This window comes from Lissotriton helveticus, chromosome 7 (assembly GCF_964261635.1).
Source record: "Lissotriton helveticus chromosome 7, aLisHel1.1, whole genome shotgun sequence".
NCBI lineage: Eukaryota > Metazoa > Chordata > Amphibia > Caudata > Salamandridae > Lissotriton > Lissotriton helveticus.
In genome coordinates, this window is record NC_136068.1 from 303,639,379 (window position 1) to 303,655,585 (window position 16,207).

Sequence of the window (16,207 nt, forward strand, 5' to 3'; positions counted from 1 at the left end):
TATAGCGCTAACAAGAATGGAAGGTATCGGAGCGCTTCACAGTAGTGGGCATGAAAAAGAGAACAACATGAAACAAACCCAATAAAAGCAATCGGCGAGAGACAATTTGGAAAGAAGAAAAGTTCGGACAGCAGGGCTTCTCAGTACTGGATTCAACAATACCGCATGGATTCTGAGACGTTTGCAGCTCCAAGTTATCCATAACCAAGGGAGCGGATCAGGCACAAGGATTTAAGTTGGCTCTTGAATTCTGCATAGGACGGTAGAGTTCTGATGTGTGGGGGGATGGCGTTCCATATTTTGGGGGCATTTCCTGAGAGAGAGCAGTCCGCAGTTCTCTTCCTTCTGGTTTTTGGTAGGATGAGCAGCAGGGAATTAGAGCTTCTCAAATTTCTGGCTTGGCCTGCTTTTTTGAGCTTGTTAGCCAGGTATTCCGGTTTGCCGGTGTAGAGGGCCTTGTCGATTAGGCAGGCCGTTCTGAAGGTACTTCGCATTTCCACAGGGAGCCATTCGAGTTCTTTGAGAGCCGGGGAGATGTGATCCTATTTTTTGCAGCCTGTGATCATTCTTGCTGCCGCGTGAAGTGTTGTTTTTAGTGGAGCCAGGTGGGATTTGGGGATGCCTGTTAGGATTGAGTTCCCATAGTCCAGTCTTGATAGAACTAGAGATTGCGTGGCTAGTTTGAGGTCCTTGTTGGGAATGTAAGGTTTAATTTTGTTCAAAAGTCTGAGGTTGAAGAATGCGCTTTTCGCCGAGTTCTTAATGTGGTTTGTCAGGGTTAGTTTGGGGTCTAAGGTGAAGCCCAGGGATTTAACGGAGTCGGCTAGCGTGAGGTTACCCTTGAGAGCATCGATCGATTTTAGCCACTCGGTGATTTGAGGGTTATCTTCTTTGTTTGAGATGAGGAGTGTTTTTGTCTTATCGGGGTTGAGTTTCAGGTGATTCTTTGTCAGCCAGTCTTGAACTTCATTTAGGACATCGTTGAGTCTCTGGATGTCTTTAAGAGAGGAGGTTTCCAGGTAAATCTGCGTGTCATCCGTGTAGAGGTGGAAGTGGATGTTGGCGTTCCTGAGTAACTTAGCGAGTGGTTCCATGTAGATGTTAAAGAGCTGGGGGGAGAGCACTGATCCTTGAGGGACACCCTTGTTGACTTGCTGGGTATCGGAGGTGAAGTTCTTGATTTTTATTAGTTGCGAACGGTTGTGTAAAAAGGAGGAAAACCACTTGAGAACTACCTCGCCAAGGCCGGCTCTTTCTTGAAGAGTCATGATGAGGAGCTTGTGGTCCACCGTGTCGAACGCTGCTGAGAGATCAAGGAGTATGAGGAGGCAGCACTTGTCAGCGTCAAGAGATCCATGGATGTCGTCTATGATGTTCAGCATTGCGGTTTCAGTGCTGCGGCCTTGTCTGAAGCCAGATTGGAGGGGGTCCAGGAGATTGATGTTGTCCAGGTGTTGCGTCAGTTGCAGGAGTACACAGCGTTCAAGTGTTTTCGAGAGTAAAGGGAGGTTAGATATTGGTCTGAAATTGTTCAAGTCAGTTGAGTCGAGACCGTGTTTTTTCAGAAGGGGAGTGACTTGTCCCATTTTTAGACAATCTGGGACCACACCGCTTTGTAAGGAGCTGTTTATGATTCTTCCCCAGATGGGCGCTAAGGTAAGCTTCATTTGTTTGATTAAAGATGGGGGGATGGGGTCTGAGATGTGTGCTGAAGGTTTGGAGGTCGAGATCAGCGCAATTATCTCAGTTTCCTGGACGGGGCGAAAGCTTAGCCAGGGGGAGGGAAAGGAGTCGGATGGGAGTGCCACTGGGGAGGCCGAGTAGCTCTTCTGGAGGTGTGGGTTGTTGATGTCTAGAGAGAGTTCGATTTTTAGGACTTTGTCGTTGAAGAAGTTGGCAAAGTTGTCACAGAGTTCTTTGGAAGCCTGTAGGGTTGAGGGCAGGGGCTTTGTTGTTTGTTGTCTGATTATGTTGTAGAGTTCTTTGGGTCTGTTTTTGGATTTGACCAATGCCTCGCGGAAGAAGCTGGATTTCTTGTTTTTGATATGGTTGTTGTACTTCCTACGGGCTGATTTTAGTTGAAGGTGGAGAATGGCGGTTGGGTTGTTTCTCCACTTTCTTTCTTTGGTTCTCAGGTTTCTTCTTTCTGCGTTGAGGTCCGCAGTGAACCAGGATCTGGATGGAGTGGCTCGGCTTCTTTTGAGCTTTAGAGGAGCTAGATTGTCAAGTATGGCGACTACCCCCGAGTTATAGTGGTCGACGAGGTCGTTGGTCGAGAGGTGCATTGTGTTATTTGAAAGAAGAGCGCTAGTTGACCTTCCAAGATGTCTTGGGGTACTTGGGAGAGGTTTCTCGACCATTTAGGCGGGTCTTGCGGAGGTTTAAGCGAGATGATGGGGTGATTGATGTGGAATAAGATCATGTGGTGATCTGACCAGTCAACTGGTAGTATGTGGTTGACCGTGATAGAATTCTTTTGGGCAATGATGGCATCCAGTGTGGCTCCTTTGTAATGAGTCTCCTCAGTACAGTGTTGGGTGAGGTTGTTCTCATCAAGGAGGCTAGATAGCGATTTGATTAGAGGGTTGTGGGTCTCATTCCACCGGATGTTCAGGTCGCCAAGAATTAAGTTTTTGGAGTCGCCCAGTGTGTCTTGTGCAATCAGATTTGATAGTTGTTCTCCAAACTCGTTATTTCTGCCCGGGGGGTGATAGAGTAGGTGGCACAGTAGAGAGTCGTTGTCTTTTGTCTTGATGACAGTGGATAGGCATTCAAAGGAGTCATACTCGAAGGAGGAGGTTTCTGTGATGCTCCAGCTGTCCTTGTGGATGATAGCGACCCCACCTCCTCGTTGTTTAATCCTATCTTTGGAGATGAGGGAGAAGCCGGGTGGAACCAGCATGTCTAGGCAGGGAGGGGATGTCTTATTAAGCCAAGTCTCCGTGAGGAACGCAACGTCAATGTCATGAGTGAGGATGGCTTCGGCTAGGTCCGTTGCGTGTAGTGAAGCCAATCTGCAGTTGATTAGGAGGCAGTTGGTGAATTTCTCCTGATTACTGGTGGTTCCCTCTTTAGTCTCTCTAGGTATAGCGGTGAGGACTGGTACTCTCTGTGTTTTGACGATGGGTCGGTCTTTCCGGTGACCTGTGATGACTTGAATTTTAGATTTGGGTGACTCCGTAGGGGAGGAGTCATAGGTGGCGGCTAGTAAGGCTGCTTCTCTGTCTGACATAGGAGCTTCTGGTCTAGGCGGCCTGGCGGTCGGGTGATTTGAGCCCACTGGAGTGGGAGAGGAAATAGAGGACGTTTTGACGTGGGGGGAGGTCCGGGGGGAGAGTTTGTAGGGGTTACAGGCTATACCAAGGTTAGAGATGATTTCTGAAAGACCATGGGTGATAGTGTTGACCTGGTTTTCCAGGGCTGCGAGCCGTTTTGATATGGCCTCAAGGAAGGTGATGTGGGCATCCGCGGTGGGTCCGAGAGTGCTAGGGTTCGAGAGAGTGGGTTGGGAGATAGGGGTCCGGGTGATGGACGGGGGGTGTTCGGGGTGGGTTGGGAGATAGGGGTCAGGGTGAAGGACGGGGGGGTGTTCAGGGGAGGGTCAAGCGGGGGTTTAGACAGGGGGGAGGAAGGGAGGAGGACAGGAGGGTGTTTGGACAGGGGTGGATTGAGGGATGTAGGGAGACTTGAGGGGAAGTGGCTCGTTATCTGAAGGCAGCCTGTTGGCGTGGGGGTGATTGCTGTAGGAGGCTGTCGGAGCTTGGTGTTAAGGGAGGTGAGGTGGTTGGAGGAGGGGGAGGAGGAGGGGGATTGAGTGTCCTGCGGATGTTGGCATAATAGATTCCTCTCAGGATTGGTTGTCCACATAACAGATTGTTTCCACCTGCTTCGTAACCTTTTTCCCTCATGCTGTCTCCTTCATATTGAGCTTAGCTTTCTTTCAAAGGTCTTCACCATACCATGCATAATCCACCCCTTCGTTCTTCCTCCATCCTCAACCTAGGATACAAATTTGACAGTATGAATTCTTCATCTTCTTTCATCTGTTCCATTATAACCATTTCTTCTTCACAATTTCTCACAATCTGGACACCGCTCATTATATTCCCTAATGAAACGATGTTCTTCACTGCTCAAAACACCCACATGACCCCGTATAGGAAGTGTAGTTTTGTGCTCGTTTTGTGCAATCACACTCATTAATTATTCATATTTATTAGCTTTGTTTCTATTTTTTTTGTAGGTAAATCTTCTAAAGTCACGTTGAAATCTGTTAGATAAGGAAATAGATGTTAATCATTATTAAACCTAGCAAAATACACATTACATGAAAAAGCGTATGAAATTGAAAGCTCTACACATATAGATCCCTCCCCAGCAAAAGTAGGAAGGAAAGTTCAGATAAAGCAACCCTTATTCTTCATAATATTTATTTACTCATGAATAATTTTAGTATAAATGTTATCTTTAAACCAACTAAGTTCTCTTTATGTTCTAGTTTATCATGTTTCAGCTAATTTCTAACAGTAGTTAATTTATCGTTTTCAGATGCATATCCCACCAGAGCCAGTAAGCACAATAATCCCAATAAGACAAATAAGATTGTTAATATTTTTACTAACCCTACAATTTTACAGTATTTGTTGTATTTCATCTTCTAGTTTAGACAAACAAATATTGTGATACTTCCAAAATTCAAAAGGCAACAAACATTTTCTTAAAAACAATAGATTTTTTTTCTTTTCTTATTTCTTTAACCCCTTCCATGCGACGGACGGCCGGCGGCCGGCCGACGTCACGGTGGGCGTGTGCGGACGACGGCCGGGGGCCGTCCGAACCACGCCATAAATCACCCGCACCGCGGCGGAATTTTCGCCGCGGTCAAGGGGTTAAAGCAGTGATCAAGGTAAAAATTCAAAATATTAAGTTTATTGTTTCTCAGAAGTTAATTTCAGTTCTGTTTTGTCTTTTTTATCTTGTTCTACAACTGTTTCTTGGCATCCCTCTACTTTTTTTTATTACTTCAAGGTGGTTATTTTTTCTGTCTCTATTTCTTACTTTGACTCTCAAATTAGAACTGGCATTGATTCACTGGTTTGTAACTTTCTAACTCTGGTTCTTCTTCTGACACATAGCTAGATATACCCATTCAGGTAAAGCATATGTTCTATTTGGAAATGTTCTCTTTGTTGTTCCTCATTCCTCTACAACCACCTTGAATTTTCATTGCATAATTTCCTTTTGCTACACCTTACATTTGATTGATTGCCTACATTTCAGATTGAGCAAAATTCATGTTTGAACCCATTTGTTTCTGGTAACCCCACTCAGTTTGCTTTGTTTGAGCAATCATGAACTCTTCTTTGATTTTTTTTTTTCTGCTTTGCATAAGTCATCTCTACTGTACAATGACCGCTTTGGAAACTCATACTTTTTGTCTGCCTGCACAATTCACTCTGCTGTGCATGATTACTAAGCCCTGGTTGCAAACTAATGACAAAAGGAGAAAGGAAATCACTAGCTCTGTCTTTCTCTGTCATTGACTCCTTTATGTTTCTTGAATATCTGCATGAGCCTCTCATAAAAGGCATGCACTGACTCCCTTGTTTCTTGTGAGGTTCTTACATTTTTCTCCCAATTTATATCCTTTTCAGGCCCTCTTTGCTTCAAATACTCAAACGCCTGTTTATATTTGACTGCTTCATCTCAAGGTTCATTATTAGGAGCAACCCTGTCCGGCTCTTGAGTTGGCCAGATAGCTACTGCCTTATGCTCTACCCACAATTCGCTAGAGATCACAATCTCGAATACTGAATTCAAATTAGTTCACAGCACCTGCAATGTTTATCTACCTGTGCACTTCTTTGTACCTGCTCTCTGGTTCCACTTGCAATATAGGTACATTGGTAGTGAAAGCCTAAAGATTGGCTCTTGTCCATGGCACATGCACAACATTGCTTCCATGTTCTTCTCTTAAAGGAAACTCCATCTTGCTTCCTGCCCCAACCTCTGATTCGCTTGTTGCTCCCCTTTCTCTCCCTTGTGCTCCCTTTGCTTTCGTTTTACTTGCTTCCCTTTCTTCCATCTTTCCCTGTAATTCTTCAGGTCATGCCATTACCTTGGTTTTTCAATCAAATCCTTAATATGAGTTCCCAGAGTTATGAAACCCATTTCTCCAATTTAATCATGAGTCAAATCCATTTTATAATTTTGTTTCACATTGTTCATTTTACTGATACCACTTCACACTCGTAAGCTATTTCCTCTAGCTTGTCATGTGCTTCATTTGCATAACAGGCTGTTTCTTTAAACACATCTCATTGCATCAGCCATTGTATGTCAACCATTTGTTCAAATCACTGTTTCCCTCGAACATTTCACCAAATTTGATTTTTGAAAGGGTTTATAGCTTTAGGAGGCTCCTCGATCTATACTGTCCTTTTAGGTGCGCCAATTTGAGCCTAAACATTAGATTGAGCATCCCTACTGGTACGAGGCATTGCTAATGTTGCTGTCTCTTTTGCGGGACTTTCTTACACATTTTGGGAGCTTGCACCATAGTCCAATCTCCTCCTTCTCCCATGTCCGGCCCCAAGCCAGAACCACGTGTTCCTGATGCACTAGCTGTGTATGGAGGAGGTCTAGAATTTAAGACATCATTAACGAAATTGTCCTCCTCCCACACCAGAATCATTGCTTTGCTTCTCTTCCTCTTTTGACTTGTTCTGATCATTAATTTCTTAGACTATAACAGGATACGCTCTTACCCCCTCTATCGTATCCTGCCTGTAAAAATTTTTTTTGTTAATCCCACTTACTCTCCAACCACTGTCTAAATTGAATTAATGAAATAACACTTTAGTCTACTTTGACATTATCTTTTTCTCTTTCTCTGTAGCCACTCTATCCCATTTATTTAATCCCTGAAACATCTATCAAAGTGCATGTTTCAGTCTGCATGTCAGAATTTTTTTATGAAATAGAAGACGATTTGAGAAGTCACTCAAAATGTGCCCTGTCACGGGACCAAGGCGAGGTGATCGCTGAAACGCGTTGGGTTTTTTCCATCTCTCATAAGTGAACATGCTGGAATAAATTAATCCTTTCTTGCAACTTTACGTGGATGTGGTAAATCTTTTTCGGAGCGGAGTGCATTTGCAGAACGTGTTTTTGCTGTGAAACTTGATATATATAGTACAGCGTCCTCACCCCCAGGTACCACCTGTGGTATGCTTCAACATTGGACCCTCACCCAGATACTGAACGTGAATGGGTGGGCTCGACATGTTTGTAAGTGGAGCTCTTTGAGTGGTAGGAGTGATGACAGGGTTGAGAGAGTGAGTTAAAATAGCCTTGAAATCCTATGTAGTAGATTTATTCAGGGATTTAGGGCTAGGTTAAAAAGAACTGTATGATGTTTTTAGGATTTAACCTTCCCGGGCATCTGGTAGGTCGACATGTTTAAGCCTTTTATAGAAGGGTCAAACTGCTTTCTTCAGGACTGCGTTGTCACCCTGCTTTTGGTGATTGTTTTAGGTAGCTGATGTTCAAATAAATTATAATATACATGCACATAACCATACAGACCATATTTGTAGGACCTTTTCCTTGTATGGTCATAAATTACTTGTTTTCTCAACATGCACGGACACATGGAGACGCTTCCAGCATGAGCGAACGCGTACTCTTGATGAATGTTTGACTACAGAGTCCGTCCTACCCTGGCACCTCTATCTGTTGAGAAAACAAGTTATTTATGACCATACAGTACCTCTTTTCCTGAGTGCATTTTGCTCACCTGGGTCGGATACATACAATAAAGGCACTTACCTAAGAAACAGGGGCCCCCTCTCTTAATATTTACTGGTTCCAGAAAAATCCACAATTCTTTCAGAATGAGCATTTAAGGACCGGGAAAACCATTTAGGGTATCATTACAAAGCGGAGATGCTTTAATATCTTGTACTACCACTTTTGTAAGAGAAAACAACTTTGTATTGGAGAGTGATTCAATTAAGTTATTTCATTGAATTGGAGATGTGCTCAAATGTTCTTTTGTTGTTAATTTTCCAAGTGGTATTGTTAAGAGCAGCTTTAATTGATATAAATCTGGATTCTGGAAGACCAGTATATCTTTGCCTCTGTCTGATGTTTGACAAGATCACAACGTGAACCTTGCAAAGGTGAATGGAGATTGAATCTATACTTTGGAAATATACATCTCTGTGCTCCTGTCACATGTTCTCTTTTAGATTTAGCAATAGATTACGGCATAAAATGATAATTAAAAGAGGCATTTTTTTCTTTAAACGAAATCAGAATCTGCTTGCCGTATTGGTCTGGCCCATATTTATAGCGGAAAGAAAGCCTCTTCTCTAGTCAGTGTTTTTTACAAGCTTTTTTCAAACAGCAGACTCTTATTCTATTCTTCACAATGGAGACATTTGACACATGGCTTGCAATTTGCTTATGTTTTCAATTGGGTCAGTAAACCAATGTATAACTTTTAACGTTTATTCTATATCTGTAATAATCACACCATGGACTGTACATTTGTAAGTCATTTAAGTGATAAAGTTAATATATCGATTTTCATGCACAATCTGTGAAATTGTCACCGTTCTATTTAAGAAAATGAATTACTTTAACGATCTCATATTGGTTTCAATTAACGTGTATTAATAAAATAGAAAAATACCTGTATATAGGGTTCTCTGTTTTCCTTTGGGCTTGCGAGTTCTTTGTGCAAGCAAGCCATACCACACAGCTCTCCCTTTCGGGATGGCGATTCCTGACTTCGAGCTCTATTACTTGGCCGCCCAACTGCAGATACTTACACAACATGTGGCGTTAGAGTTTAGAGGCCCAGAACAGCTGCGTGGGGCGGGGATTCAGAGACATGTCCTTTCCTACAAAGTCATGCAACAAAAAATTAACTTATGAGACTTGACGCTGGAGGAAAGAACTCTTAAACTTTGCTCGGGTAGGACCCAGCGCAGGGCTTGGGTGGTGCACCATTATGCTCCGGAAATCCCATTGGGGATGCTGACCGCTCTGCCGCATGGTGGGGATTGGTCTCCCCTTATAGAGTGAGAGCAGCTAGGGCTCCAAGTAATAGGAGACTTATATGAAGATGGGGAATTGATCCCATTTCCGACCTTGCACGACAGATATGGTTTACCAGATGGTAGTTTTCTGCTCCATGCGGCTGTCCTGGCGGCACTCCGACAACACTGGAAGGGAGGACGAACCGAGCCGGTGACTACCAAGGCTTGTCAATATGTGGTGATGGCAGCAGGAACCTTTAAAGTGGTGACCTGTCTTTATTCTAGGATGTTGCATGAGGGACTCAGCCCACTTGTTGGCCTCAAACAAAAGTGGGAGGTGAGCATAGTTAAGTAGATACCTGACACAGTGTGGGGACACATTATGCGGATGGCGTGGAAGGGTAGTAGAAATGCACGCTTTCAACAAGTGCAATTCATTATACTGCACCGTGCATATCTGACTCCAGGAAAGATTACCAAATATTTCCGGGTCCAAGGCGCAGCATGCCCCCGGTGCCTTGAGCTGGGTGCTGACTTGGACCACATGCTCTGGAGCTTCCCGGCCTTGGGCACCTATTGGGCGGAGGTGGGGGACCTTCTTACAGAAATCACGGACAGGCGTCTGAATTTTGATATGGCAGTGTGCCTGCTACATTGGTTTCCACACATAGCCAAGACTAAAATTACTAGTCCATTCATAGACCTGGGCCTACTTCTATCGAAAAGGGAGATTACATGGCATTGGAAATCGAAGGAAGGGCCACTGTATAGGAGGTGGAGGTCGGAGCTCTGTAAGTGGGCGGATAGTGAAGGTTCCATTAGAATGAGACAGGCCAAGCGCATGAATAACCACAAGGCGCTAGAGCTCGCCAGGGCATGGGTGGCGCTGGTGCAGGCTTTACAGGACCACCAGGAGGGGGCTGAGGATTGAACAATATAGAACGTCCATGTGCTATGCAGGCAAAGTGGGTTGTGTTACATCTGACTGTCCCTATAGCCGCTGTTGTGTTATGTAAATGTCTGGTATTGCCCACACCAATTGCCGAATGGGGGGGGGGGATTCGGGTTTAGTTGGGAGTAAATTGAACATGTACCTGATAATGCTATGAGGAATAGATGATGCTGTGGTTTGTCTGTGGCTTAAAATCAATAAAATATGTTTTTAAAAAAAACCACACAGCTCTCCCTTTGTTTTCATTATGTACACCATCTTTTTATACATAGTGATCTTATTTTAGGTCTATTTCTTGAAAATGAAGCTGTGAAACCAAAAACTCTGTGGGGCTACAACATAAGGCATGTTGAATATTGTTGAATGTTGATGAATATTGATCATTTCACATTCCACTTCTTTTTCCATCAGAGCCTTCTACTCTGAGGCTAAACATGATGAAGGTGCTTAAGTATGACATTGGTCAGTGATAACATTGAAATTAACCGTGAACAAAACTAAATAAATTGATCAGGCAAAAAAGATACTAGTAAGATTTCTGTTTGATACATATCTGGTGGAATAACTCCTCTAACTTCCTGTTCCGTACCTTCTTTTTAAATGCAACTGTTCTATGGAGATCTTCATTTTGGTAAAGTGATTTCCAGTTGCTAATATTTCATGGGCCTCTAGCAGGAAACCATCTCTCTGTAGGAGTTGGCTTTAAAAGCTCAACAGCATGATTCAGGTGTCTAAGGTGACTTTGCCAGTTGAGTGGGTCAGAGTGAAGTCATGGGAGCGATAAAAACATTCTCAGACGATGTGTTCATATAATTCTCGTCGGGAACATGTCCTTCCTTATGTTTTGCCTGCAGGCAAGTGCCTGTCTTCCTTCTGATGTTCTGTAAAAGAAGTCTGGATTAAAGACCCAGCCTCTTCTTCTCGTTTCTGTGGTGACTCCTCATAATCACAGTAGATTTTCAACTTTTTTTCTCTGTATGATTCCAGGCTGAAATTCATTTCAGGCCTTCTATCTCTCCCAGATACTCAGTTTCAGCTTCTCTGTTTCTCAAACACGGAATGATCTTCTTGTTCTTCTCATCTTGATAGGGTCTACCTTGAGGGGTGCCCTACCTCACCCCTTCAGTTGCAAGTGGACTTTGGTTGCCTCTACCCTTTACGTTGAGTGACCTCTGCTGAGATGCTCCTTTAGGACTAATGGGACATTCCTGCAACCACCGAGCAAACCATACCCATGTTTCTCCGTTGTAAAATTAAATTTTATACCTAGTTTCTGTTGCTCAATCTGGAGCTTACACCATGTCCTACACATGCCCATAGATCTTTGTAAGTTATGTTTTTGAAACTCCTATCTCAAGCCATTCTTGCATCTGTCTTCTCTTTCTGTCCTTCGCTGGCATTGTTAAAATAATTGTCATTCTAACAGATTGGCTTATTATTCCAAAATCTTTGTCTCGGTGATCAGCGGTCCAGCCTACAGATATCGGTGTGTGTATCAAGCTGCTCACTTTCGTGGCTCGAGACTTAAGCAGTCGAGCTGCCATGTGTCCCAAGGGTTTTGCAGCCATGGCTCCCACAAGTGTCAGTAACTAACTGGTGTTTTGCTGTAAACCGCAGTGTACAGCTCAATTGGTCTTTCCTTAGAAGTGTTAACACAACCCTGATCTCTGGACTGGAATCCCTTGGAGGTTGTCTTCAACCATAGGTAAATCCCGGAGACAGGCCTCTTGAACGATCATCTGTATGAACTGCTCCATCCCTTCCTCATCTCCTGCTGGAGGTTTTGCCTTTAGTGGTGTATGCCATGATAAACAGTCTGTGGGGTTGTTGGTCTCTGGATGATAGATGACTTTGAATGCTTAGGGTTGCAGTTGTACTGTCTATCTCTCGATTCTTGGAGGGGCAAGATGAGTGGTGCCTGCGGAGAGGGGGAGACTAGGCTTATGGTCGGTGATTACTTTGAATTGGTAGCCCCAGAGGTACATGTGGTAGTGGTGACATGCTCACCTAATGGCCAAAGCCTTTCGCTCGATCAGAGAATAGTAAGTCTGCATGTCAGAAAATGCACAGCTGGCGTACGCTACCAATACCCACACTCTGTCTGCTCCTTCTCACACGTGAGTCCCTTGCTCACTTTGCCACTGGATTCAAACAAGCCCGGCTGAAGACGGCTGGAATGCCAGAAACCGGTCCTCAGAAGCTTGTTTCCGGTCCAGGGACGGCATGGCTTGGCAGTTCGGGCTGGACTGTTCCCATGAGGCACAGGGTCAGACTGATTTGCATATAGCCATGTCTGAACTGGGGTGGCAGAGTTGGCTAAAGAACGGTGATGTATTAAACCCAGATCTTTTGACTGGGTGTGAGTGTTTGATTGGTTCAGATGCTCCGTCCATCACCACCCCCTTTTGTACCCCTCTTATAGCAGCAACATTGAGCGTGGAACATGTCGATCCAGGGGACTCTGCACTAGTCGCTGTACATGGGGAAGCTGGAGCAAGCTGGAGCATGCTGCAGACACCATGGCATACACTCACCCGTTGTGCCAGCACCGTCTCACAGGGTTCGTCAGGCAATGCAGAGGATGCGCATTAGCATGCAGGTACTCTCCTACACACAGAGTCCTCCACAGCTTGTCAGTTATGCAGGCAGGGTCACGCCTAAATTGTCGTCCGTGTGGCGGACATACTGGTTGGCAGGAGCGCACACAGGCTGCGAGCACAGCGAGATGCACAAACAACACAGCACGTTGATTATAGTGTCGGCAATGGTCCGAGTGACCATCTGCCCTTTATTAATCTGCCCGGACCGAGCCCGGCTCTGAGTGCCAAGTGGGTCCAACATATCATAGAGGCCGGGTGGCACTCTACAGAGAGCAGGAGCAGCTGGTCAGCAGGAAGATATTGGTACTTCAGCATTATTTGATTTTTTTTTTACTTTCGGACAGTTATTATTACTGCAAATTATTTCATTGTTCAATAACTTACAATATTTAGAACTGAAAGACAAATGTCTACTCGTTCTGCTTGACACCATTTTAACTTTTTGCTACACTGATAATGATAGGTTGTTATTGAAGAGAGTGGCCTTGTGCTGCTAACTAGAACCATTTTCACAGTACAATTCTACCATCTTGGTATTTACGTCTTATTCAAACTTTTATTATTTCTGTCTTTGTTACTGTTCACAGTACCATATCCATCAAACTTGGTTTATCAATAAATGCATATGTAGTTCCAATCTTATCTGTTTTCCAAATGATCCTTCAGTATTACTTCACGATCTAAACCACGCAACCTCTGTTTTATATCAGTCCTGTTTTTATTTCAGAATGTTTTGCCTATTACTATTTTCTGTTCAAATAAGCAAAGCCCAAAAGCCCCACTGTGCACAATTCAAAGGGCACCATGCTACCTAGTAAATGTTCGTGTAAAGAACTTCCCTCCTTCCTTTGTTGGTGTGCAGACGTCTGACAAGCACGCACAACACGCATGACCCGTGCGTGACCTGCCTGTTGGAGGTAGGCTGGGGGTGCAGAGGTAGTGCTGCACAGACCCACACCACCACAAATAGCAACGCATTGGCCGTGTCCTGATACTTAAAACAAAGATTCAGTATCCTCTCGTGGGAAAGGCTCCGAATTTACGTACCAGCCCCCTTGCTCTCCACTTATCCAAGTTAAATTGCAGATCAATTAAAATGACTGCCCTTAAAGGAGTGTCCTATAAAAACGTTTTTCCCATTTCCATACTTAGTAAAGGGGAAAACATTGAAAACTGTATTGATGCGCTAATGCAGTCCATGAGCATAGATAGCTACACTGGGCTGTGCAATGAAGGAAAAGGTGAGGTGAGGCCAGGTGAGATGAGGGCGCCTCCTGCTGCTTGTCTGGCAGCTCGTCATACTGTACATTCTTGTAGACACAGCTACAGTGAGCGTACTCTAGGCTTCTCTCAGCGACCTCGTGATATATACAGAAGTATGGTGGCCGCACCCATGAATCCGCAGCTAGGAATACAAATGAACATCTACACCGGTATGCGGCATTAGCCATACACATAAGAATGCGAGTCCCAATAGGGCGTGGATGTGTTTTTCCGTTTGTTTTTATTTTCTGTGCTCAATTGGCCTGTAAGGGAATATAAGTGTTGTGAATATTCATCCCGAGTGTAGGGCGAAGTGCCACCACATTAGCTTCTGGTGGGTGTAGTTATGTAATAAAAAAGAATCCCTGCTAGAGCGTGGGCACGCTGCAGTGTGCATTGGTATTGGGAATCCTTTTTTAGTACAACCATCTCTCTACACAGTCACACTCCCACCATTAGGCTCAAGAATTTGGAAAGTTGTATCACTACAGAAGTAATTTGCCTCTGTTAAGTGACTGGAACCATAAATGAAATTGACTGGAACCATTAATGGAATTGATTTACTGAAGATCTTTAATAAAAAAATTGATTTGCTGAAGATCATTTGCTCCACACTGTGTGAGTTGTAGGTAAATGCATAATGCATGCAGTCGTCATGTGTTTCTATTATCAGCCCGTGTGTGTTGGTGTGTCTTTCTGCTTTCGCACCCTCTTTTCAGTTTAGTGTGTTCCCACTTTGCTTTAGTCTCCATGTTTCAGATCCATCCCTTTTTCATCACCGTCATTCTCTTTGCAGTCACAGACCATGAACTACGTTGGACAGCTGGCAGAAACTGTGTTTGTGACCGTGAAAGAGCTGTATCGTGGCCTGAACCCAGCAACTCTATCTGGGTGCATTGATGTGCTCGTGGTGAGACAGGCCGATGGCACTTTTCAATGTTCACCGTTCCATGTGCGCTTTGGGAAGCTGGGTGTCCTACGCTCCAAAGAGAAAGTGGTGAGCATGTTGTATTCTTCTGTGGCCAGTGATTTCTGGGCATTTCCTCTTTTAGTGCATTGATTTCACTAATTCGAAAGGACAAAATGTTAGCGCCTTATCTCTTTCTTTCACTCATTGTCTTGATGCCCTTCTCAAGTTCGTCATGAGTTTTCCCTCATCTGTTTCCTTTCTTTTACTCTCATCTAGTCTACTTTCCTGTCCCTGGCATCTTTTCTCGCTGAATGGATGACTCTGGAATCATTCCGTTCAATGTATTTCTTTCTGTCTTGCACTCGTCTCACCCATCCATGTTTTAACAGTTTCCCACACACCCTTAGTCAGTTGATTGTCTCACTCTCGTACTACCATCTTAAATTCATAATTTCTTGTGGTGATGTTCTTCCTGCTCTTACTGTTACTTCCCATTTTCTCTTTAGGTTGATATTGAGATTAATGGGGAACCAGTCGATTTGCACATGAAACTAGGGGACAATGGGGAAGCCTTTTTTGTCCAAGAAACTGAAACATATGAGGTGAGTGGATCTCAGGAAGGTAAGGAGCGTTCAGTAACATAAACGAATGGGCCATCTACCCTGTTAATTCATCTACATCATGCCATTGAGCAAGCAAGAAGAGACCATCTTGTGGGGTGCAGCATATGAAAAAAAAAAAGCCGCAGATTCCTTAACTTTTGACTTCTTCCCAGACATCAGACTGGATCTGGACATTTTTCAGCTGCCCCTCTGGAGCCTGAGGACAGCACCTTACGGCTCGGTGAGGACGTCAACTCGGTTGTGTTGTCAGTGGAGTCATATAAGTCTCCTCTGGCAAGCAAACTTCAGTTTCTTCTTTTCTGCGCTGCAATGTGGATCCGGAAAATCAGTTCCTCAGACCGTTTTTAATAGCCTATCTCCACAATTTTTATCGGTGGGAAACAGTGTGCATTTTTCCCCCCATGTCATCAGGCTTTAAACCTTTTGGGTCTTGTACTTGGCACATGTCAGCTACAGACCTGCATTTCTTTTGTGTGTGGTGTTTGAGAGAACACCACAGCTCTGAGGATTGTGGTTACTGCCAGAGGCTGAAGGCGCTCAAGGAATGCCATATGAAGATACTGGCGGTGTCTGTCGCGGTCCTCAGAGACTTTAAGGCCTCGGTCTTCATCTTCTAAAATGGAGGTCCATTCACGGAGCCGTTCCAGGAGCCGGAGCCGATCTCGGGGACGTCGCTCTCCAGAGATGTCTAAAGGTAAACGCAGGCATTTGAGTTCATGACAACCCCCAACTTAGCCACGTGGAGACTGTCTCCCACGGCTCCTCCCGCTTTCCGGTTGAGTAGACCGTACACGAGTCTACCCAGTGTCTCC

The 16,207-nt window shown here is 44.4% G+C and overlaps 1 protein-coding gene across 4 annotated transcripts in view; it reads left to right on the plus strand.

Moving 5' to 3' along the window:
- LPIN3 (lipin 3) overlaps positions 1 to 16,207 on the plus strand; it is a 343,676-nt gene that overhangs the window by 128,368 nt on the left and 199,101 nt on the right. For all 4 annotated transcript variants that reach the window (XM_078652105.1, XM_078652106.1, XM_078652104.1 and 1 more), the window contains exons 2-3: positions 14,659 to 14,859; positions 15,279 to 15,374. In XM_078652105.1, coding sequence (XP_078508231.1) covers positions 14,668 to 14,859; positions 15,279 to 15,374 — 288 coding nt within the window. In that variant the 5' untranslated portion in view covers positions 14,659 to 14,667. The remainder of the gene's footprint in view (positions 1 to 14,658; positions 14,860 to 15,278; positions 15,375 to 16,207) is intronic.